The sequence below is a fragment of the Python bivittatus genome, unplaced genomic scaffold (assembly GCF_059951505.1).
Source record: "Python bivittatus isolate LINGU-HERP-01145 unplaced genomic scaffold, Pbiv_v1 ctg000850_np1212, whole genome shotgun sequence".
Lineage (NCBI taxonomy): Eukaryota > Metazoa > Chordata > Lepidosauria > Squamata > Pythonidae > Python > Python bivittatus.
This window is the reverse complement of record NW_028277112.1, coordinates 51,212,990-51,237,114: the sequence shown is the minus strand read 5'-3', so window position 1 is coordinate 51,237,114 and position 24,125 is coordinate 51,212,990. Positions and strand designations below refer to the sequence as shown.

The 24,125-nt window shown below is 40.2% G+C and overlaps 1 protein-coding gene and 1 long non-coding RNA gene across 2 annotated transcripts in view; one reads left to right on the top strand and one right to left on the bottom strand.

Annotated features, from left to right (window-relative positions):
• Window positions 1–13,297: 13,297 nt before the first annotated feature.
• DMRTA1 (DMRT like family A1) lies at window positions 13,298–18,536 on the bottom strand. The gene is made up of 2 exons (XM_007429267.3): window positions 17,812–18,536; window positions 13,298–15,828 (listed from the first exon to the last, which is right to left on the bottom strand). The coding sequence occupies exons 1-2, from the start codon at window positions 18,392–18,394 to the stop codon at window positions 14,993–14,995; spliced, it is 1,419 nt and encodes a 472-aa protein (XP_007429329.2). The 5' UTR covers window positions 18,395–18,536; the 3' UTR covers window positions 13,298–14,992.
• The window catches only part of LOC148213840 (uncharacterized), a 49,930-nt gene continuing 44,274 nt past the window's right edge, over window positions 18,470–24,125 (top strand). Inside the window, exons 1-2 of the long non-coding RNA XR_015793764.1 lie at window positions 18,470–18,606; window positions 19,821–19,952. This is a non-coding gene — a long non-coding RNA (uncharacterized LOC148213840). The remainder of the gene's footprint in view (window positions 18,607–19,820; window positions 19,953–24,125) is intronic.

Sequence of the window (24,125 nt, the reverse complement as noted above, 5' to 3'; positions counted from 1 at the left end):
TCTGAGAGGGTGCCGTTCAGTTTGCCAGTGATAAACTATTCCATAAAGGCAGGGCATATGGGAGGAGCATTGTATTCTTGACCCCCTCCCACTGATGTCATATTAGTGCCTCCCTTTGGGACAGATGAACTGGGCAGGCTGGTTCTACCTGAAGTAGGCAGTCCTGAGGTACTTAGGCACTAAGCATGAAGAACAGAACTTTGAATTGTAATTGCGAACCTATTGGGGGCCAATGCAGTGCCTCTAACAGTGGAGTTAACACTGGCAGCTCTTACCTGCCAGCAGGTAGACTGCTGCATTCTGCACTAGCTGCAGGTTCCAGGAACCTTCAAGGGTAGCCCCATGTAAAGCACATTACAATAGTTGGTAAAACAGGTGATAAGGACATGGACAACCACTGCCAGGGCATTGTGCTTCAGGAAAAAACACAACTGGAATAGATCCCCCAGCTACCACCTCTACGTGCCTACCTATGTTAATTTAGAAGGACACCCAAGCTATATACCTGTAGCACCCCATAATGAGCAGCCCACATGGATGATTTCTCTTCTTCCCTGATCACAAACTGGTACCACTCACTCACAAAGGAGAAGAGCCATTGCAATACTGTACTCCTTACTCTGAAGCCTTGCAGGCAGTCCAGAAAAATACCATAGTTGATAGTATTGAAAGCCTGTGTAAGATCTAAAGGACCAGATGGGATGCATTTCCCATACCTGAGTCCCAACAGAGATCATCAACCAGGGCAATCTATGTGGTTTCTGTCCCATGAGTAGGACTTATTTCTGATTGAAAAGGGTCCAGATACTCTGCTTGCTCTAGGGTAGTCTATAATTGGAGCCCCAGCACTCTCTACAATCTTGCCTAAGAAGGTAAACTAGACAATAATTGTCTGGACCCAAAGAAGCCCTCTTTAGGAGAGTGCACATCACTACCTCTTTCAAGATGGAAGGCACAACTTCCTCCCTTAATGAGGTGTTGACTGCTTCCTGGATCTAGCCCTCAGAAAACATACATGTGCTTCCTAAAGAACCAGGTAAAATTAATTGTAGATAATCACAAAAGACACTATTCCAGTCACCTCCACAGACCCTCTCCAAGTACAATCAAGGCCAGAGCAAATTGGAGTGATTTGATCAACAAAATAGCACTCTAAGATTTCACAGTGGCCCTCAGGGAGGGCTTTATGCTTCCTGCCTCCCCAAAAGACAAGGGTTATCCTAAAATCAGCATGTTTTATTGCCCTTTTCACCACTGTGTAGGCTTAAATATGATTTCTTTCTCATGTCAATCCAATTAACTCCTGATCTTTCTCCATTGGCACCCCAGAAATCCCTTGTGCCACTTTATCCCCCAGAGTTCCTCAGTAAACCAAGAAGCTCTTTGGGATCTGCAGACAGGGAAAGGCAATTTCAGATACTGTGGTATCCTTCATACGCTGAAGATCAGTCAGGCACTCAAAGGGAAGCTATCAGATAGTGGGGAACATCCCCAAGCATCCTCTGGAACCTATCTGAATCCATCAGATATCTCTCAGCAGTAATGTCTCTGAGCAACCAGGAAGGGATCCCTGGCAAAGGACTACCCCTTACATCTTCCAGTTTCAAACCTTGTAGCACCTGCTTTGAGGTAGACACAAGACCCAATGTATGACCACCTGTTTGGCCAGACCTGAGATTCCCCGGGACAAACCCATGGTGACCATGAACTCCTGAATCTTCCTGAAGCCCTCTCACAGGTTATGGAGGTTGTCCACCTGCATAGAAAGTACTGCAATCCTGTGCAGACAAGCCCCAAGGAGTTCAGTGCAACTTACTCACAAATTTACCAGATTAAATTCAGGCATTCCAGTCCTCCAGATATACAGTAGCATATCTGAGATTTAAGAAATGAAATTTTTGCAACATCATCATGATGAAAGATGTTGAGTTGCCAATAAACTATAGAAGATTTAGATTAGCTTTTTTTGTAGCTGAACCAACTTTTATGGTTTGAAACCTACAAACGTTTTATTGTCACACTTTCCATGTCTCATAAAGCAATATATATATGTAAAGTCCTTGAAAACAATACAGCAATTATTAGAATTTAGTGTAGATTTGTCAACAACAGATGTGTGAGACTAATCTTTTCAGTTTTATTAATCAGGTAGGTTGTAAATGGTTGGAATGGTGTGGATGTAACTTACCCTAATTTCAGCTAGGCATTTGAAAAAGTACCCCATGAACTTGGATCTAACTAGTATGCTTGTAAAGAATGGGATGGATGTCCTATCTATTAGAGGGGTTGTCAGCTGCCTTTGGGGACATATGAATATAACTTCAGTCATGAATATGCTTATCAACTTAAAGCATATTCACATCTGTTGTCCCCTCAGAGTGAAACCTTGTTGCTTTCAAAAGGACTTAGACTTCACTAGTGTAAAATAATCCTAAAACTGAAATCAAAGAGGGCATTTCAACAGAACCATTTAAAACTCTGACTTCATGCTTTTCATGTGATTTTCAGGAAACAGAATGGCCTTCTGGTTTGGACACTGGCCAGGCACAGGGAGTTCTTGGCAATTCCTAATTATAAAAAAGTTCCAGTGAAGGCCACTATTATTCAATTAGATATATATCCTGGATAAGTATTTTTGGCAATAGAAATGAGATTTCAGTTTAGATGCAGCTGACAAGCTTTGCAATTAGCTGATGAAAACTGGGCATCCATAAAGTAAAGATCTGAATCCATCATACATCCTGTCTACACAGATTACTTTATATTTAAATATCTTAATTAAGACAGAACAGTTGGTTAAACTAAATTGCTTATGGTCCTCTAAGACAGACACATGACTATTGACATTTTAAAAGATTAGTATCAATAAATCCTTCATCTTTATGCTACCTAAAATTAAATAAGAGTCATGCTTGATGGAAGTCAAGCCAATAGCTGCTTTGGATCATTAATAATCATCAAAATACCAATGAGTAGATTTAGAAGCCCCTTATTTCAGCATAAATCTGCCAGAAAAAAAGCACATGATGCAGGCAATGAATTGTTATGAAGGACATCTGAGTCAATCCTTAATGCCAGAAGTCTCCATTCTGAGGCCCTATAGATGTGTTGGACTACAGCTTCCATCATTCTCCAACCAGGCTGGCCACTGGGGAGACTTACCTATGCTATGGGAAATCTTCACCCCATTCCCAAACATAAAGCATCTGCCAAAAAAGATTTTGAAGAGTGATAACAACCATATCAAGATGGTGTTAAAATGCTTACAATGAATGTAGAGTATGTTAGCTCCAAGGCTCTTGTTCAGAGTGTATTAAAAATGAAATTTAAAAAAAAGAAATTGCAAAGATTTCTAAGTATCATATGAAAAGCCCTCCAGAAGCAGATCGAAGGACCATGTCGTCCAGCAGCCTTTTCCTAGAGTAGTTAACTAGTTCTCTTTGGAAAGGTTACAAGCAAGATGGGACCACAATAGAGGCATCCCGTTGTCCAGGTCCCTAGGAGTTAGTAAGCAGACTGCATCACTGGAGGTTCTAAAATTGTCTATATATCGTGACTGGCTATCAGTGAAGGCCTTCTCTTCTATGAATGCACCTAATCTTCTATTTTAATGCTGTCCTAATTGGTGGCCATAGCAAATTCCATAGTTGAGCTTTGTGTTGCATGAAAACTAATTCTTTTTCTCATTCTCCATCTCTCAACATTCAGCCTCACTAGCTCTACTGTTATCCCCTATGTCTAAGGCAAGGGAAGGATCATTTTACAGCCAGGAGATGGTGTTTTTAAACCCATTTTTCAGCCAACCAGGCAACTAGAAGGCAAGGGGGACGAGGGATGTCACAAATAGTCAACATTCAGCTTCCCTCCTCCCCACAGTTTAGAAGATTGGCAGTGCCTTCATTCTGTTAATAAGTTACGCTTACTACAAGCTCAATACACCAATACTAGTATTTAATCCCCCTCGCCAACATTATACTAGTACAAATAAGCAACTTTCTGATCTGAGGAAAGGTTTTTCTGATCTGGGGGTTGTGTGCCATGCATCCTATTCACAGATTGTTGATTTCCTCAGAGAAATCTAAAAGGTTAATAAAATAAAACTTGATGTTTGAAGAAGCCAAGCTGATTGTACTTTGGCAAGGTGTGACCTTAGCAGAGGTAAAGCTAACTGGCTTAAATTAAAGTTAAGGTAATTTTGCTGATTTTTCCTCCCACGGGATTCTTTTTAAAAAGCAGAGTTAGATTGGTATCATTATTCCCTTGGTGCAGAAGCTGTTCTTAGCGGCATGTTACAATAGGGATATTTACAAATGCTACATCAACAAGATGCTCTGCCTCAAACTGTACTTCATCTCACAGGAAGTTTTGAGCCTAGGTTGATCCATTTTGATCAGCTGCTTTGCCTTGTTGATGGGGATTTTGTGCATGCACAAAAAACCCATTTGCTGGTTGGATCAAAGGGGCATTTCCACACCGCACTGATATTTTATTTTGTTTTGTTTTATATTTACTAGCCGCCTAATGGACTCTGGGCACAAGACAAAACTAGAAAAAACATAAAAACCAGCTAAAAACGTCAAATCAGATGGACAGCCCAGAATAAATGATCTAATGAACAGCAAAATCAATAAAACGAAACGAAACAGAAGCCCTAGACAAATAACAAACATTTAAAAGTGGGAAGTGTTTAACGTAAGTTCTTCAAAGCATGCTTCAGTCTAAAACTGGAGGTAACACTCTCCTTTACCAGCCATTATTTTACATTCAGTGATTTTATAAGAACTCTAAAATGGATCTCATCTTGGCCATGTTAGCCTGAGTTTGTCAATAAACAGCTTAAAAGAGAGCATTCAGATGGCATGCTACAAATGTAATTACATCATCTTGGCTGCATTAAAAACTTAACATTCTTCAAGGTTTTTAAACTTGAGTAGCATAGTAGGAATACAGATTTTTTTCTTTTTCAAAAGAACTATTACTAATGAGAATCACATGCATCTATGATGGCACAAGTTTCTCATTTTTTTCTAAAAATGAAATCTCTATTTGCTGTTCCTTTAGAAAGTTAGACTAACAATGGCCCCCACCCTCGCTCTAAAACAATGCATTTTCCAACATAACTGAGTCGGCAACTGGGTATTTTCCCCATGAAGTATTTGAAGGAAAACTCAGCACTGCAAGGGCAACGTTGGTTTTGTCAGAAAAGAGAGTTCCAAATTAAATTGCATTCAAGAGCCTTGGAAAATAAATGGGTTGCTGACGTAAAGGATTTGTAATGGACCATGGGTTTTACACCCACCTCCCTATTTTTAATTTAATCCTGTTTGGGAGTGATTAAAAAAAAAGTAGCAATCATAAGCTAGCTAATACCTGTGAAATGACTTGATGCTCGGAGGCCACTTTCTGGCACACAGGTATCCACATCAGAGTTGTGACTCTTAGGGCATAAGCCCTAAGGGCATAATTAGTTACCTGTGACAATTGGATTTATTGATTTGAGAATTGTTTGCATTATGAAAATAGGTTGGGTTAGTTGCCTGTGCCAGATCTCCATGATACGTCACTGAATTGGAGGTCATCCAGTAAGACATTGTATGTAAAAACAAGCAACACGGCATTTTAAACAGGTGCATCATTTTCAAAACACCAGAGAATCACATTTGCTTTCTTGCTAAAAGATCTCTGAGGCCTGACAGCTGAGGCTGCAGACAACATGGTGTCCATCTTCCACAAGTCAGCAATCTGTCCATGTGCCATATGCTCAGTCTTGGGAGTGATTACAGTCCCAGCCCTCCAGTTTCTTTTAATAAAAATGTATTTGTATTTCTGCAAACACTGGTGTTCCCCTCAAGCCTGCTGTTATCTTTTGCTCAAGTGCAGATGGTGCCAGCTGAATTACAAAAGAGTCGAAGGAATTTGCGATTCATGGAACCTGATACGGGTGGGAAATCATGAGTCCAGGAGTCTCCAACTCAGGCCACATGAGGAGTCATTTGTTAGCCAAAGGTTGCAACACGGAAGCCTCTGGCTTTGCGAAAGGGACTCCCAGGAATCCCAGTGCAATGCAGAAGGGCTGAAATTTCACACAAAGGCTCCTCCCGGTTTGTGGATCCCACCACCCCATCCCAAATGTGGGGCCTCTCCTCATTCAGAGGGTAAGGGAGCAAGGCCATTACTGCCAGACCTGCTCTTCCCCCATTTGCCTGCTCTCCTCTCACTGTGAACACAAGGGATGCAGTCACTCCTTGGCTTGCCCTGTTCAGACCCCAAGTTGCTCCTTCTCAGCCAAAGAAGGGATCCATTTTTCCTGGCCACACTGGCAAGAAGTGTAGTCTGTCTCCGAATATGTGCGTGAACAAGGCAGCTTCTTTTGTTCTGGGACTCTGGTCAGTTGGCAGCCTCCTTGTCCTGCCCACCTTGACTGCATCAGTCCATCTAGGTTTGTTCTCGTGTAATGTGCTGCAGACTAAAATGGGCAGGGAGCATTGCTTCTCTTGGAGTAATCTTTGCCAGCCAAGAGAATCATGCCCTATAGGGCTTACTCTTTCTCAAGTATTGCTGAGCGCTGCAGAATATAACTTGGAGATCTGCATGTAGCCTGTACTTGCAAATTTGAGACACCTGCTTTAATCTAGATGCTAAATCTAGTCAGCAACTTTCTTCTTTCTTCTTGCTCCCACATTTTCAATTTAATTGTGGTTTTGGAGAAGCTATTACAAATTCTTCTCTCCCTCGTGGAAAGTGAGGATGGCAAATTTCTTGGGGAATTATGGCCTCAGGCTATCCCAAATTTCTGAAGGTAGGATTCCAAGCTCTAACATTTCTGTGCCTTGATTTTAAACCACGGCCTGTTTAAGACTCTGAGAATTCCAAAGAAAACATGTTCATCTCACCCTATTCAGATTAATACACGCTCCTGACTATGGGTATCAGCTTACCCAAACCTAGTCCTTCCAAAAGTGGTAGACTTCAACTTCCATAATCCCTAGTCATGCTTATGGTTTATAAGAATCAAAGTCCCACATGCTAGGAGAACCTCAGTTTGTTGGCATTTATTATATGTTTCTATTGTTATTATTGTTATTATTATTATTATATTGCATTTCACATTTTAAGGGTTAATTTTAATAATAATAATAATAATTACACCCAAGAGGACTTTGTCTTAAAATGTGAAATGCGATATTTTTATTTAATTAAGTCAACTGTAGCATATTTCCATATTCCAGCTTTGGCTAGAACTTCCTAGAACATGCACTGGACATACATAAACTCCTGATGTCCAACAACAATGAAAACAGCCAGATTTCATTACCCAGTTTGTTTATAGATGCTACATTTTGACTCTCTTTTTGTTCAGTCTCAATGGGGGTCCTCTGCTCTGATTACTTTTAATTGAAAGACCCAGGATACCAACCCCCAAAGACAATAATTTAGTTTGTTTAGCAGATAAGACTCCTAATGAGCAATTAAAATAATCAACACTCCAGGAATAATTTAGAACCAAATAAGTGTCCCCTTGGAAATCATGTTTAGATTTTGGCAGTTTTAGCAAAGAGAAAACTCACAGAACTTCTCTGCATTCCTTTAATCTATGGCCACTGGGAGAAATATACATGCTGGTGCTAATGGTTTAGCTGCAAAAGCACCAAGTCCTTCACCAACTTTATCTTCTACACACATATAATTACATTCTCAACTTGCTACAGAAGAAGGAGCTGAGCCGGATTCAGCATAAGCTACCCAGGCTACAACTTAGGGCCTCATAGTTTAATCAGGTCTCTCAAAATTTCAGATTTTTTTTTCATCTGTTACAGTTTTATTACAATTTCATATATGAAAATCTCCATAAATTAAGCCCTCCTGCATGGGTCGCATGACTCGCACTCATTGATTTAAGATATATTCTGTACGCATTCACACAGAAGGTTCAAAGGGGACCCTTCCCCACCTCGTCACAAACATCGTCTTGGTGGCATTCTTGCCAAATTCATTGTTACACAGTCTTATTCTGTTTGCTCTTGTCTAATAGAGCCTCTACAGCTTCACATCGCTTAATGCAACTTTTCTCAACCTTGGCAACTTTAAGATGTGTGGACTTCAACTCCCAGAATTCCCCAGCCAGCATTCTGGGAGTTGAAGTCCACACATCTTAAAGTTGCCAAGGTTGAGAAACACAGACTTCAGGCTTCACCATGTCTAAATCTGGAGGCAATTCAATACTACCATGGCCTTGTTCCAGGCAAAAAAAAACAAAAAAACAGCCACAGATCAATGTCTACTTTTCCATTTAGGAAAATGCTATGCACTTTGATGGAGACTTTGGTATAGCTTTTATATTCTATATACCCCATTGCCACAGTTCAGCAGTTCTGTCACAGAAGCAAGATTCTCCACCCAAACTAGCCTGCTTCATATGCAAGCTTTTGCAGAACGGAGGACTTCCCACGTCTAATCCTTGGCAATGCCAAAGAAGGTAAGGGAGTTGTGAGAGTCCATGTTCATTATTTAGCAGCTACACAGTGAATTGAGACAACTGATAAATACAGTGTTTGAAGAATGGGAGGAAAATAAAGTTTTCTGTTGTCTTATACCCAAAGCAATGATTCAGATATGGACATGTAGCTTCAGTTACCATGTAATGATTATGCCGATGTAAACTGCTTAGGCTGGTCCCTGAACCTAATTGCTTCTTTATATATCAAATTATTTGGGTAAATTGGATTTGTCTCCTGGTAACAGTATGGACAAATGCTCATCAACTGGACCTATTTTAGTCATAATTCATGGCTCTGCCAAGGACGTTCCCATATTGGGATCCCATCCATCTTGTATGTTGACTTCCTATTCTTCTACTTCCCTCATTCTTGGCAAGTATAACCCTGTTTTAAATCCATTATCTTTTTGTTTCACCTGCCCAAAGTGTGCAGTCTGAGTTGCTGTTCACTGTCCTAAGGAACAATCTGGTTTAGGAATGACCGACTGGTTCTTACTGCAGTACATGATATCCTCAGTACTCTCTCCAAATCCATAATTCCAAGACATCTATCTTTTTTCATTCTTTGTTCAGTGTTTTCAGAGTGATATAGTATGTTACCACACCAAAAAACACTGCTTTAACTATTTTCATATTTGGTTGACCACCAGTTTTGCTGAATATGGGTGACTCTTCATTATCCTAAGGAAACACGTCCTTATATAACAGGATGTCAATTTATTGAAATATTTGGATTTGATTATTTATTGGTTTTATTACCAAAACGATAATATACAAAAGGAAGTGTATAGCAGTAACTTTTGTGGAACCAACTGTCCATAAACATATCCAAGGGAGAGATTGCCAATTTTAAAACAGAAAAGGGAATTAGGGGAGATATTCCAACCTGGGAGAGAAAGTAGTAAGAGTCAAATATTTCCAGAACACTTGGGGGTTGCTTAAAACCACAGTAAAAAGATTAGGAAAGATACTACAAAGAGCAAGAGATTACTGGCATAGTTAACAAGCAATGTCACAGAAGCCTGTGCAAGGGGGGAAAAAAGTTTTGTTTCAGAAAAAAGAAAAACCTTGTCCATGTAAGTATCTCCCACCTGATTAGATCATTACTGGGTCTTATCTATACTGCAATAGGTTAAAAAAAATGAATTGCTTTTATGCTTCAAGTTCTCAGCTATTCAAATGTACCTGTGATCGGGTTACCTTTAGATGCACCATGTCAATGTTCGTTCTGCTAAGACATTTCATCTTCTGAGTATACAGAGCAAGCTATTCATCAGACTGGATGAAGAAAGCTCTTGGTTGCAAATCATAATGCTACTGTCTCCTTGAGGCTTTTCAGGACATCTTTTTTTACCAGCGTTCAATATGATGCAGGTCTTCCCTCAGAATAACTGCAGCCTAGCAAGAAGTTTATTTATTTGTTAGATTTATATCCAGCCTTTTGTTCAAGAACTCAAGGCAGCACACATAACACTGCCTCCTCCTTTTCCTCACAAACACTCTATAAGGTAAGTTGGTTAAGAGAGTGACCAGCCCAAAGAAACCCAGTGAACTTCCACAGCTGAGGATGGACTAGAACGTGGGTCTTAACCATACCACATAAGCTTCTGTGAAGTCTTCCATCAGCATTCCTTTTCCTGTGTTCCTGAATTAAGTTGTGATACTGCAATGCTGACCCATTTACGGAAGAAACTTGTTAATCAAATCAAGCACAATGGTACTTTCAAACAACTGTAAAAGTCAAGTTCATCTACAGGACTTTAGAGAGAAAAGTTATGGTTTGATTGAGAAGCCCAAGCTCCAGATCGTAAAAAGAGCAATTGCATGCATATTTTTCCTCACTATGGAAGACATTGGCAGAATGAGCTGTCTGATAGCTTGCCTGGGCTTTGATGGGGCCTTCACACCTTCAGGAAAAGTGTGACTGTAAAGCACATTTATACAGGATAAGGGATACACAAGGTAGGCAGGAGTTATTTTCCTGGCCCAATCTAATGGATGTCATTGTTCCTTATTCTGACCATGATGGCTACAATGACTCTCCCAATCTGAGGGCTGGCTGTGCCTTCCTCTGAGAGAGAAAAAAAGGAGCCAATTTTTCACTGCAAGGAGCAAGACCTTTGGTTTTCTGACATAGAAATAAAAACAAAACCTACCCAGTAAACTCTAGATCAGTGTTGTCCAAACTTGGCCACTTTAAGATGAGTGGACTTCAACTCCCAGAATTCCCCAGCCAGCATGGCTGGCTGGGGAATTCTGGGAGTTGAAGTCCACTCATCTTAAAGTGGCCAGGTTTGGACAACACTGATCTAGATTCAATTTCAGGGCAGTTCTGCTAGTGCTTAGTGAAATCTCTGCCTCATCTCTGCAAGATGGGCTTTCAGTAGATGACATAATATATGAGAAGCAAGCAAAGCAGCAGAGCAGAGACTGTGGTACCATCCCTGCAAATCTTTGTTTATGGTTTCCTCCTTAGGTTAGAAACCGAAGAAATCAGAGATGAGATTTCTATCCAGCACTTTAACCTAAAGTAGAAAGGTGGGGCAGCTGTTAAGATCATGTCAGTGCTCTTTATTAACACTGGCACTCAGTTTTTCCCCTTCCAATTAAATGATATTCAGGATCATGCGTTATTTGGAGATTATTCATAGCCTGCACGCACCAATTGTTTTTAATGATATGGAGTTGATTGACATTAATGAATGTACACAGGCAGGAGTACATATTATATTCTTAAGTATTAACAAAAAGAACATTAAACTTTGGGCTACAGTGGAATCCAGACGGTCAAGTTTCTAATTTTTATTGAAGGCGTTCTGTACTCTTTTCCTTAGGAACTGGACTAAAAAAATTCCACACATCTTCTGAGAGAATAAAATGCTTGCTTATGGGCTGTACAACCCATCATTGTTTACCATTTCACTGAATGCAAAATATAGCTCTTAATAGTTTCATTACTCATTACTCATGGCTAAAAAAAAAGGGGGGGGAGTTAGTTAAAACTGTAATGATCACAAGCAGCCACAAGATGGTGATGACTAACTTTAGATCCTAATTCCATTGAAGAAAGTCTTCAGAGCACTACAAATGTAAGTTGATAAAATTAATATTGAGCTGTTTAGTGGAAGGAGCAAGGGCAGTAGAACCCATCCACAAATTTGTTAAAGATTATTTGTATTTTTCATTTTTTTTCATTTCTGACTTTTAACTTTGTAATTTTAAAATTTCAATAAAATATTATTTAAAAAACCAAGATTTTATTATTCATTATCTAGGGCTGGGCCACAAGCCCAAATTAACAACAAAAGCTTTCTAGATGGACTCCAAAAATCATTTAAGAAATGTAGTAAGTCTCAGATACTATAAACAAAAGGTTTATTTAGGCAATAGTAGAATGTCTTTTAGATGTACTTAAGACAGATAAATCTTAAATCCCAGTAAGGCCTGTCTATAAATGCAAAGAGTAGCAGTTTTGTCATATAGGCAGAGGTTATTGTAAATTATTTTACTGGATCATTTTGTGCTTTAAAAAAAGCTTGCTTTTACATCTATTTACATCCATTGGATGTAATTTATTGTCAAGTAAAAACCCCAAAGTGTTTTTGTACATACAGTAGTACAAAGTTCTGCCACAACTTAATGAAAAGTTAAGGGTGCCTTTGATCTCCAACGTCACTGCTTTTATATTTTTAAATAGCCAGGAAAATAAACAAGCTGCAGGAACTCTCTAGAATAAACTATACCTCTGACCTTGGCAAATCTCAGATGGTACAGAACACAAAAGGTGGATAGGAGTAGTGTATCCTGATCTTTCTCAAACAAGTATATCACCTCACATAATCATAATGCTTTAAAAAGCCATTTTTAGCCACCATTCACAAACACAATGGACCCACTGCAGCACTATAGCAAGGTGGGTGTAGAAGAGTCATACCTTTACCCCAATCCAAACATGGTCCCTAATCCAGATCATTCTGCAAAATGCCAGTTAACACATAGTTTTTGCATAACATAAACTGCAGTCATATTTGTAGATGAACCAAGGAAGGAAAGAGTGAAAGCCGTCATCCAATTCCCATTCTGTTCTCTTATTTTTCATTGGGGGGGAGGGGGGATGCTGTCTGTATGTGTGTGTGAGAGAGAGAGACAGAGACAGAGACAGAGAGAGACCAGCAAGCTATCTTACAGAAATACACTACAGTTTTCAGTTAGATGTGATCTTACCTTGAATGGAATAAACTCTCCTCTCCCTTGTCCTGTAGAACGGCAAGGAAGGATCTGGAGCTTTTATAGCTGCTACTCATTATTTTTCATGGGTATTTATTATTAGTAGTATTAGTATTATTTAAGAGAAAGCTTTGCAACATTTACAAAGCGTCTAGTAATAACAAACTTTTTTGAAAGGCAGAAATTATCCGCAGTGACAAAGGAACAGTTACTGTTTCAGAAGCATAGTTTTTTTATATATCACTGTCAGTACTGAATAGAGTACGTCCCAAATTCTGAATCTGCTAAGGTGTTTTTTTTTCTAAATCCTTAAAGCACTTCCCATACACTGATATGATTCAACGCTTCACTTACACACTTACAGAAAACACTTCTGATGGACCATGTAGGGGTACAAAATGTATTTCCAGTGATAGCCCTTCATGTCATAAATGTCTGCCTTTCATTCTGGATGGGTGCTTTAAATTACAGATTAACAATCAAGTGTCTATATTTGGAAAACTATTTCTTGATTTCAAGCACCTACATTCCAAGTCCCATAAATAAACAAATCAGCTACCATCTTCCTGCTGGTTAATTCAAGACACATCATTTTATTAATCTACACATTTATTATTACACGTAGGACCCATTTGTTCTCCAAAAAATTATATAGTGACGTGATTTCCATCCACGCAGCTAGGTTTAGCTTCAGAATCAGAACTCCATCTTGTGCCTACAGATCACCCAGAAGCAGCAGCCAGAAGTTAAGGCTTCATATTACAGAAACGATTCTTGGGAATGCCATCTGTTTTTGTTTTCTCCTTTCCATTTTTAGGCGATTGTTTTCCGTCATAAAATGCAAGCTGTATCCACATACTTTGGGAGACCATCATGCGGTTTGCTTGGTCTGGGCTTGCTGTGGATGTGTGGGAATTTCAAGAGCAGAGACAGGAACAGGTTGCTTCCCAGGTACCTCATGTTCTTATTTCCACTCTTAATCCCACTGTCCCAAGACAAGCGGAATTGGTCTGGAAAAAATGTGTTTTTGTGACCTTAGGAGGGGGACCTAGGGGAGGGTTACTGGAGTTATCAGTGGGAATGGGAGCAGAAGATTTCCCAAGCTTACCCTTAATTTTGAGGGTCCCCTCACCCAGAAAGAATGGACCACTGAAATCTGGTCATATTGCCACCAAATTTGGGCGGGGCAATGCTTCGCATAAATGGGTGCTACAAGCCCCATGTGGCTCGCATGTTGCCCATCACTGGCTTAGGATAAACCTTGTAGCAGCTGTGGGTTGTTTAATAAACCATGGTTAAATAAGCCACTGTTTAGCACAAGCGAACCCTGGACTAGATTCATATATTGCACCAAGCCATTTTGACTTAGCACATTGTTTGAACCTGGCCATTACAGGCTGTTAAAAACCATGGTTAAAGCAAACTATGGCTGAGCATAATATGTGGATCCAGCCACAGTTTTAACTGCAATCCAGCAGATTCAATATTATACAGCTAGTAACGCAAAATGAAAGATGTTTCCAATATTCATTACTCATTACTTCATTATTCATTTATGTTAAAAGAAGCAAAAAGTATATGAGCTTGAATCTCATTCACATTATTCTAAAGCATAATTCAGAATTATTTCTTAACCAGGCAATTCCTTCAATGCTTCTATCCATATGCATATGGAACATAATTAAGGCATAATATCTTCAGTCTAAAAAGACTGCTTATATCCAAAATTCCTTACCAATTTTGTTACAACAGTTGATCACAGACATGTACTACATATTTCAAGAACCTTTTCATAAAAACAATCAAGTGTCTATATTTGGAAAACTATTTCTTGATTTCAAGCACCTACATTCCAAGTCAAAAAAACAAATATATCAAATATTTTAAAAATGCAAAAGGGAATTCCACAGGCCTGATTTACTGGACTTTTTTCACAGTACACTTGGATTTTCAACTCCAAACTTCTTAAGTGTCACCTTTTTTTTCTTCCAAAGTTTCAAAGTAGAATGAAATATGTGTTAGTATAATATTCCATATCAATTTTACTTCTAATAATTTTTTACTGTTGACACTCCAGAAGTCTCTCCATTTTCAAATCATTTTCAACCAATTTTTGGGAAGGAATCCCATTGCAGCCTTTTTTTTTTTTTTAATGAAGGATTTGAAACTTTATTAGATATAAATTTAAGATTTGGGCTCCACAATGAGTATCAGCCCAACTGAACAAATCGGAATAAGAAAAAGAAAAATTAAGTCTTGATCAAGATACTATTTGCGTTCTTCATTTAACCTGGTATACATCTTGGTACTGACAACCCTGTCTTCACTGGGGGAATAAGATGCATCTCTGATCACTCCTGAAAAGGAAGAGTCCACCACTGGATGAAAAGGGAAAGCAGGAAATAAGCCAGTCCTCAGGTACGGTGCCATCAATCCAGGTAAAGCTCTTCCTGGAGGAGAATATGTCACTCTTAGAGGTCCAATTCCCAGTCTAGGGCTTAAACCATACAAATTAACCTCTCTTCTGAATGAGGCCGGGCTGGTTTGAAGAGGAGCAAATGCTGATTTATTGCCAAGTGCTGCGACATCTACTCCGAGGCCGAAATCAGAGGATCTCTGGAAAGCACTGCATTCGGGCAAGACTGGAATTGCAAGCTCTCGGAATCCTTGCCTGTGTTCATTTGCATTCAGGATCTGCTCTATAGCTTGGACTATGTCTCCTCTGCAGAGCTGCAGGACTCTTTCTAACCTGCTTTGTTTGTGGTTAGGAAAGACCTTTGTAAGGATATCAAGTGGGTCTCTGCGCTTTAAGGAACCAGCAGCAGGAGGGACACTGGCATTACAGGGAACAAAATCCTTGGGGCACTCACTTTCATTTCCTGATTCCATGTCTGAAGAAGACAGAGAGGCTGAACTGTCAGTTCCTTCTAAAGATTCATCAGGACCGGATGAAGGAATCTCTTTACTTAAAGGCTGCATCCCAGATGACTTCTCTTGATTGCTTCCAGCAGCTTCAGGAGAAGATGTCAGAGAGGGTGTAAGTAAATGAACTACAGAGCTGCCCGATTCATTGCAGTAGAAGTCATATTTCTGAATCTTCTCTTCTAGTGGGGAAAAACATAGCCAAATACTCAAGTTATTACAATATATCTGATTATCTACCGCTTCTGCATATAAATGCATAAAGCCTCTGCATTACTAGATATGGAATCACATCTCTTATTCGTTATTCTACGTACACAGTTCAGTGCCTTTGAAAAACTTTTATTCATCACTCAGTGTTGTTGGCTTAACTCTCAAAGTATTCTACAAGTTTGCTTACTTTCACTTCACATACAACAAATATCCCACAAACACTTAGTTACTATAAGTGCCCAGCTCACCGGCTATTATATGCATGACATATAATGTACATGCCCCCCGCTTTTTTTGCATCTATTATGAAATATCTAAGCAGGGTTCTTCACATGTACAGAACATGAAACAAACATATGCACTTAGTGCAAAGTAGAAACACCACAACAATACAAAGTGGAAATCATAAAATGGAAGCCATGTCCACACAGGACATTCTTCATATGTAAAGTCGCTCCTAAGTGCTTAAAAGCCACAAACTGTATCTGAGAGTAAACTATCATAATTTGATAATGTTGCATATAAAGTGCTTTCGTCATCCATAAAATAGAAAATAATGCTACTACGCTTTTCCCATACAACTTGTTCTTCTGCCTCCACAGATTTCCTACAGCACAAACTGATCTGCAGAAAGACCATTTAAATTAATGAGAGCACTAAAAGAAAACTGCAATACTCATTACCTTTTAACGGAGCTTTCCCAAGACACTTTCTTGGTATTTTGTATCTTTATATACTACAATTGCCCATACGAAGGATAGCTCATAGATTCAAGTCATTTGCCTTAGAACAAGCAAAATACTCTGTTTCGGTAGTATATGTGCAATGCCAAATGCTTGCAATATTAATAATACCCAGAAGCTTTATATAATTTTTAGAAGCACTGTCTATTTTTCCAAGCATTATTATTTTCCTTAAAATGTAAGTACATGGCCAACTTGCAGCACCTATGTTAAAAATTAAACTTCAATAAACCATGCTATGGAGCATGGTGAAAAGCCACAGTCTTAACACATTCTGGAAAGTGCCACTAACACTTGCATCAGTGTGGATGTGTTTGAGATGGAAGAAGAGCTATAATACGATTAATAACAGACTTTTTCGCATCCTTTGGGCCTAAAAAGCGAATTCATATTCTTTCTATTGTGTAAATTATTATGCCAACACAAACCCATTTAAGTGAATGGATCTCACAGAGTTCCATGGATTCCATCTACAGTTTGTTTTCAATTCCAACAATCGACAACAACAAAGGGTTGGGTTTTTTTCTTTGCCATTACAATAGCCACAGGAAAGGCAGGTTTCTACTTTATAATCTATCACATCAAGCAAAATTATTACTGGTTTCCTAAGGTCCTTCTCCATCAGTATCCTAAATAACATTCCTTCTATTAGTATCTCAAGTAATTAATAAGCTCCATAATCCAAAAAGGATTTGAGCAGCGCAGTCATCTATAAATTAACTCACATTAAATACACACTCATAGCTATTAATTGGCTTGGGGATTTTTTAAGAACAAAAAAAGAAAATGTGATTCAATTAGATCTACCCCTAAACTTGCTGTCATCATCCTCAAAAAGTATTACTGCACAAGCTCCAGATACTTAAAAGAGACCACCACCATTCTCAGTGATACTACCCTGATCTCTGCCCTGAAGAAATCTAAAACTTAAAACTTGGGGGAAAGAGCAAGTGATCCCCCCCCCCTCACCCGAGATGTTTAATTACAATTGCCAGCATCCTCGATTATTAATCATTCTGACTTGAGCTCTTGCGAACTATGCCGACTGGGACGCCACCGGCTTCCCACCGCTGACTTAAACCCAGGCAAAACTTCAGCTCGAATTAGCCGCGGTTTACAGTTTGGGAGGTTTTCTTCTGCCGCGGAGGGGCCAATCTGCCTCCACCACTTTGTACTGAAATTAACCCCAAATATCAAGGGGAATCCCACCTCTTCGCCCGCGCTGGAACTCCGGGCAACAATTCTTAGGAGCCGGTTCGCTTTCTGCGTTGGCGCCGCTGGCCACCTGGCTCACCGGTGCCCCCGGGCTCAGGCGGACTGCAACAGGCGGCCGCTTCGGCTGCTGGTTGGGGTGAGCCCCGCCACCGCCGCCCCGAGCGTCGATCTCCTCCTGCGCTTGCTGTCTGCGCAGCGCCACCTGGGCGGCCATTACGCGCTGGCGCTCCGCGATGAGCGCGCATTTGGCACACGCGCAATCCCGCCAGCGGCAGAAGCGCTTGTGGCCCTTCAGCGCCGACACCACGCCGTGGTTGCGGCAGCGGGCGCACTTGGGCGTGCGCGGGTAACACACCCCGCGCTCCAGCCCCACCGCCGCCTGCGCGTAGCAGCTGGAAGTGTTTCCCGCGGTGGCGGCCGCCGCTGCAGCGGCCGCGGCGGCCGCGGCGCGCATAAAGAGGCTGGGAGGGCGAAGGAAGGAGGGCGGCACAGGGACGCCCGCCGCTGCTGGGGGTGCTCTGGGCATCGAAACAGGCAGCCCCGGCGGTGGCAGAAGCGGCGGGTTGCTCGTGGCCATGGCTCCGCGGGCCAGAGGCAACGCTTTGTTGCCACTCGGGAGGCGCGTCTACGGCCCAGGGGAGGCCTTCTGCGAGTGCGCCCGGGCGCGGGCTCCCTCCGACCCCGAGGGAGAGTGGCTGGCAGGGAGCCCGCCCACTTGAGAGCAGGGAGCCGCCCACCAAGAACAAGGTGGCCGGGATGTAACTCTCCGGACGGGCTGGAAGAAGAAAGGTGGGTGGGTGTCTGTGGCTGGGTGTCGGCTACTCTACTGTACAGTCATAGGAACAGGGTCACCAAGAAGCACCCCCACTTTTGAGTCTCTGAAATACTTGCATCTGTGAAAGCATCCGAAGTTAGGTGTCCATTAAAATATTTTGTATTTGTGCATATTCATTGATAAAAATGTAATGTATTTTCTCAAATGACAATACCTAATTCGGAATTGAAATGCAAGGTGCATTAAATACCTAGTCTTTTCTTCAAGCTAAAGCAGGAATGTGGGCAATCTGCAGTCCTAATATTTGCTGTGGTGGCAGTTTGATATCTGGGTGGAAAGGGGATGTTTGGAGGTCCATGGCACTGCAGAAAAGCAGAATGTCCCCTCCCCTTATGTCCTGGCTTCTCCCTGACACCAGCTGCTTTCAACCAAAACAGCAGTACCAGGACATAAAATGGAATTCCAAATTATAGTTTGGCTTTCATTGACAAACTGGGGACTTTTGCATGGTGCCCAGTCACAGTCCCCCTAAAGAACTTGATAGAAGACCTTACTGATGGGTGTTTGCCTACTAATCTCAAACGATCTTGAGAAGCTAAGTACTAGTGATTTAGTCTGTTTGAAATATCAAGCTGATATTCCCAGTGCAATATGTGAACCCAGCCAATTCCAGCCAAACAGAATAAAATCTGGTGTAGATAAATAATACCAAACATATTGAGCCCTGCTGAATCTGGTCATTTTGTATGTGTACTAACAGCTAGTTTCCAACTTTGGTCAACCAAAGTTTTATTGCTTGCCCCAGCATGAGTATAAAAATGTTGGTCTTCTACTATGCCACCACCTTGTATATCTATATTTAAAACAGCACACTTCAAACACCCTAGTACATCTGAAAACTAAGGCTTTTATGACAGTGATAATAAGCAAATGCTTTTTGTTTGTTTTTGTACCTGGGTTTAAATACCGATCATGGGCAATGTAAGAAAGAGAGGCACCACTAGTGTTTGCTCACTTTTCAAAACAAGGCTGGCCACTTCCTGAAATCATTGTCTAAGAGTGCAGTAGACTGCATGGATAAAAGAAGAACCTGCTCATGGTGGAACAGATTTAGCACAATCAAGATTAGCATCCAGCATTGATAACCACATGTCTGTTCGACCATCATCACTGATGGTGATGGAACCAATGTTCTTGTTTCATATGGAATGCATTCCTTTTTTCCCAGGTTTCAGTGCCAGTGCCCTGTTACTATTCCAGTGTAAAGTCACTCTTTGCGAGCATTAGGATTGACAGGAATTTGAACGTCCAAAGTAGAAAGCTCATATTTATGAAGATGGGCCACAGATGTCTACTGCCAGTGAGTACTTTTTTTTCCATACATAAATATATAAATGTAGCCTTTCCCCGCTTCAGGTAATGACCAATAAGTAGATCCAGACCAACCTGACAAGTGTATCTCTTTCCTGTCTTCATAAAGGCCAGAGATGGTAATTTCTTTGGGCATGGGAATAAGATTAGAATTTTCAGCCCTGCACCTTTTCTTCATGTATGGTTCTTTGCAGTACTTTTCAAGTTAGAATAGGTGGATTACATCAACTGGAAGCCTATTTTGAAAAGGGTACATAAGAGAGCCATATATTTCTGCCTCCTTATTCACATTGTTATATAACTAGCTGCATGTAAGCGTCTGTTTATGTACAACTAGAACAGTATAAGCATCTAATTGAATAACTTGACTCTGAAATCATTTCTAAGCAACGATCCCCTGAACAACTATAACGAATTGTCCTCGGGCAAAATTAAATGAGACAGTGTGTGGTGAGGTTGCTTCTCACTAGCTGATCATGTATCCATGCAGTCACCCGGACAAGTTTCCACTCACGTTGCTGATAAGGAGCTGAGAATCAGTGTTAGATTCTATTTGGAAATAGTTCTCAAAGGAGTAGGCGGCTATGGAGTGACCAAGGGGAAAACCTGAAAAAGTCCCAGGAGGACTCTGGAGGAAAAAAAAGCTCAGAAATGGAAGTGACCAGTTTAAATATCTATCTAACATGGACCGAGACTGTTTGAGCAACTGTTGAAGATAGACTATTGGTTTCAGTTCAGAGAAAGGGTAGCTAGTAACCCTAATATGATTAGGCAACATTTGCACCTCTGAAGGCTTGTTAGCTTGTGAGTGGTCTAAAATCCATGAAGGGTTTGAGGGCCCAATCCATGGAAAGAGTGCTGAAGAGAAATGGGAACGTGGGACCTGACATACCCACAGATGGCACGGCTGAGTGCCAGAAGAATGACGGAAAAAAGAAGATCAAAAGCTTACTTGGCAAAGGATTAGCAGCTAGGTTATGGCCAGCTGCCAATTCATCTGACTGAACCAAAGAAAGAGGAGATCTTGCTGCTAATACCTATAAGCTCTTTCTTAACTCTAGAAGTAGGAAGAGTAAGGAGGCATAGAATTAGAGCAGCATTCACATTTGTTAAGCTTGTATCATGACACACACATACATATGATCAAGCTGTAAGTTGAAGTTCAGAGAAAAAAATGCCCTCACTTGTAATTTTGAAACACCGATTTATCAGCAGATAAATCAGCAGGGAGGACTGTGTTAGTACGTCAGGCAATTAGAAGATATAAATCTTAAGCAAAGCTTAGCTAGATTTCTGCTGTGTGTTTTATTGATAATTTGAATAAAAAGGGGGGGAGATCTAGAATGTTGTTTTGCACTGTCTCTTTTATTCAAATCTTTCAAACCCATGTAGGCAGTGACTAGTTTAAAACAACTCAGCTCTTTGCCCAAACGCAAGCAAAGAAAAAAGATCACAGACATTGGCCTAATAGGTGCAAGTCCAGTAAGATATTAGAACAAACCCTATGCACAAATAAGCTTTATGAACATATGTTTTTTGGGAGTCAGAGATTCTGGTTTCACAGGGGAACAAGTCACACATATATAACATATGCATATATGATGAATATGTGTGGCAAACACTCCCTGAAATTCTATGGACCATGTGTAATTCAGACCAGTCCTTATCCCACACCATATTGCTGCCTATTCCATACCATTTCACTTCTCGTCTCGCTGATTTCCAACTTCCAATTTCTGCAGCATTTTTTTTCTGAATTAAGATCAGAGACACATTTTACCCTTACACCTCAAATGCTTTATTTTCTGAGCATGTAGGTCAGGGACAGGGAGCCTGTGGTCCTTCAGCTGTTGCTAAGTTTCAGTGCCTAACATCCCTCACCATTAGTAGCTTTTCCTGGTAATTATGATTCAGCATTATCTGGAGGGTTGCACACTCATGACGTGAGTGCAATAATTACCTGCCCTCAGATTAGCTCATCATCGAAAAAGGTTTCTTGTCTCCTGGCTACAAGAAGGAAGGACAGAAAAGGACAGAAGGAAAGACAGGAACGAAATTCTGCCAAATTTTAGGAAAAATACTGTGGTCACAATCACACCTGGTACCAAGATGGAGCAGAATAATTATATCCTTCAGCAGAAGCTGACTGGGAAGAGCACTGACAGACCTACAAATAATTCAGAAAGACTTTGTTATGTCTTGAAGCAGCTTCTAGCACAGTTATTATTTGTTTATATCATAGCATATTAGGAAAACATGTAGAGCAAGGGCTCTTAATGCATGGCCCTTACAAAACCCATGAACTGGGCAGAAAAAAAATTTTTTTTTCTTTGACTTCCTTCCTGCCAAAACCCATGAACTGGGCAGAAAAATAATATTTTTTTTCTTTGACTTCCTTCCTGCTACTTTGAAAATTACTGTTGTAAAAAAAATCTTGTAAAAATATCTAATAATGTTGTTAAGGGGTTGTTTCACTCCAGATAAGTGAGAGATGTAGGATGCTGTATTACACGTTCATGGAATGTACAGACATCATTGTTGCCATGTTATAATGTATAGAATAATTCCCCATTGATAGAAATTAAGAAAAATTAAATACCCTGCCATTATGATGATGGACATGTGTCTTTGTTTATATTGGGTCCTAGTGAAACTTAAAGTAACAAATGAGTATTTTTGAAGTGGCATTATGATTTATATAAAAAAATTGCAGACATGTTATCATATTGTTAATTGTTTATGAATGTTCAATGTTGGGCAGGCAAAGAAATAGCATGTATTTACAGTTTAATATCAAAAAAACCTGTGCCTTGGGTGTATTTTATACACATACTGTAGCTGGCCTAAGCTTTCTCTATCAGCATGCATTTGCATCAACGATTCTGCCAACAATGCTGAAAGAAGTCTTGTTTCCTGCCACGGAAGTCATCAACTTCCTCGGAGGCAGGGCCTGGAATCCTAAGGTTCTGTCAAAAAATGGGAGCAGAATATAAACTTCATCTCTGCTAAGAAGTTTATTGGCTTTTCACAGAGCAACTCTTGAAGCAGAAGAACTTGTGAGTAAGATTCACTTTTTTTAAGAGTAAAGGAAAGCCCACTTTCAGAACAATTTGAAATAGAAGAGTTCATTCATGGCTTGGCTTACTTGGCAGATACATTTTTTGGCCAAGGTAAATCTTGTGGGTCAAGGTGCTGCCAGCACCACTGTGGATGTTACTAAAATATATGAACTTTTTGGTCAAACTGCCACTCTGGAAGAGGAGATTAGAAGCAGAAAACTATGCTAAATGTCTAGTCCTGAAGGAAGTGCTTCTGCAGGCCAAAGCTGAGGGTGATGAAACCTTATCAGTTTCTCTGCAAGCAGAAATCTTGCAGACCTGTGGAAACATTGCAAAAGTCTTTTGAATATTGGTTCAAAACTGAAAGCGGATTGGTAAGCCTGTCTTTTTTGACATGGAGAACATCAGTGATTCAAACTTTGAATTAGTTATCAAGTCAGAGACAGTGTGCTTGATACATAAAATTAAAGAACTGCATATTATATAGTATATGTGGTGAAAAATTAGGGCATGTTGATGAATCCCTGTACCTTGGTTGAACGTTTACAAAAGATGGAAGCATGTAGGGAGAATTTTTTAAGATAACACAAATCTGGTATACGGTAATAATAATAATAACAGCAACAATAATATTACTTTTGTGAGGAATGAATATTTGTTGAAAGTAGCAAAAAGGGCTGGATTTAAGAGCATGATTCTGTTATATGGAAATAGAAGTCGGATATGTCAGGAGAAACAAAAATAAATTGAATACAATGGGCACTTAAGAAATGTGTGGTAAAACAAGAAGAAATCGGGTCAAGAATGAATGAGTTCTGAGTGTATGTGAACTGAATACAAAAGTGAGTGAACAGCACGAAAGAAGTGCATTGAAGTGATTGGTAATATAGAGAGAATGAATGAGAATAGATTCACCAAACAAATATATGAAAGGAAAGTGAATAGGTCAAGAGGAAGGGGAAAACAAAATCATGGTTGCATGGCACTGATGAAATCCTCAGAAAGAGAGGTGAGAAGTTTAAAGAACAAAAGATAATGTGCAAATTGGTGCATGGATGTTGTGGAAGCAAAGATGGTTTGCAAGGTAGGAGATAGGAGTGGTG

Excerpts from the sequence above, each read along its gene's own strand:
- DMRTA1 (XM_007429267.3), bottom strand. The coding sequence starts at position 18,394 with ATGGCCACGAGCAACCCGCCGCTTCTGCCACCGCCGGGGCTGCCTGTT. Across the intron at positions 15,829-17,811 it reads GTTCCAGCGCGGGCGAAGAG|AAGAGAAGATTCAGAAATAT; the intron begins GTGGGATTCCCC and ends TTTCCCCACTAG.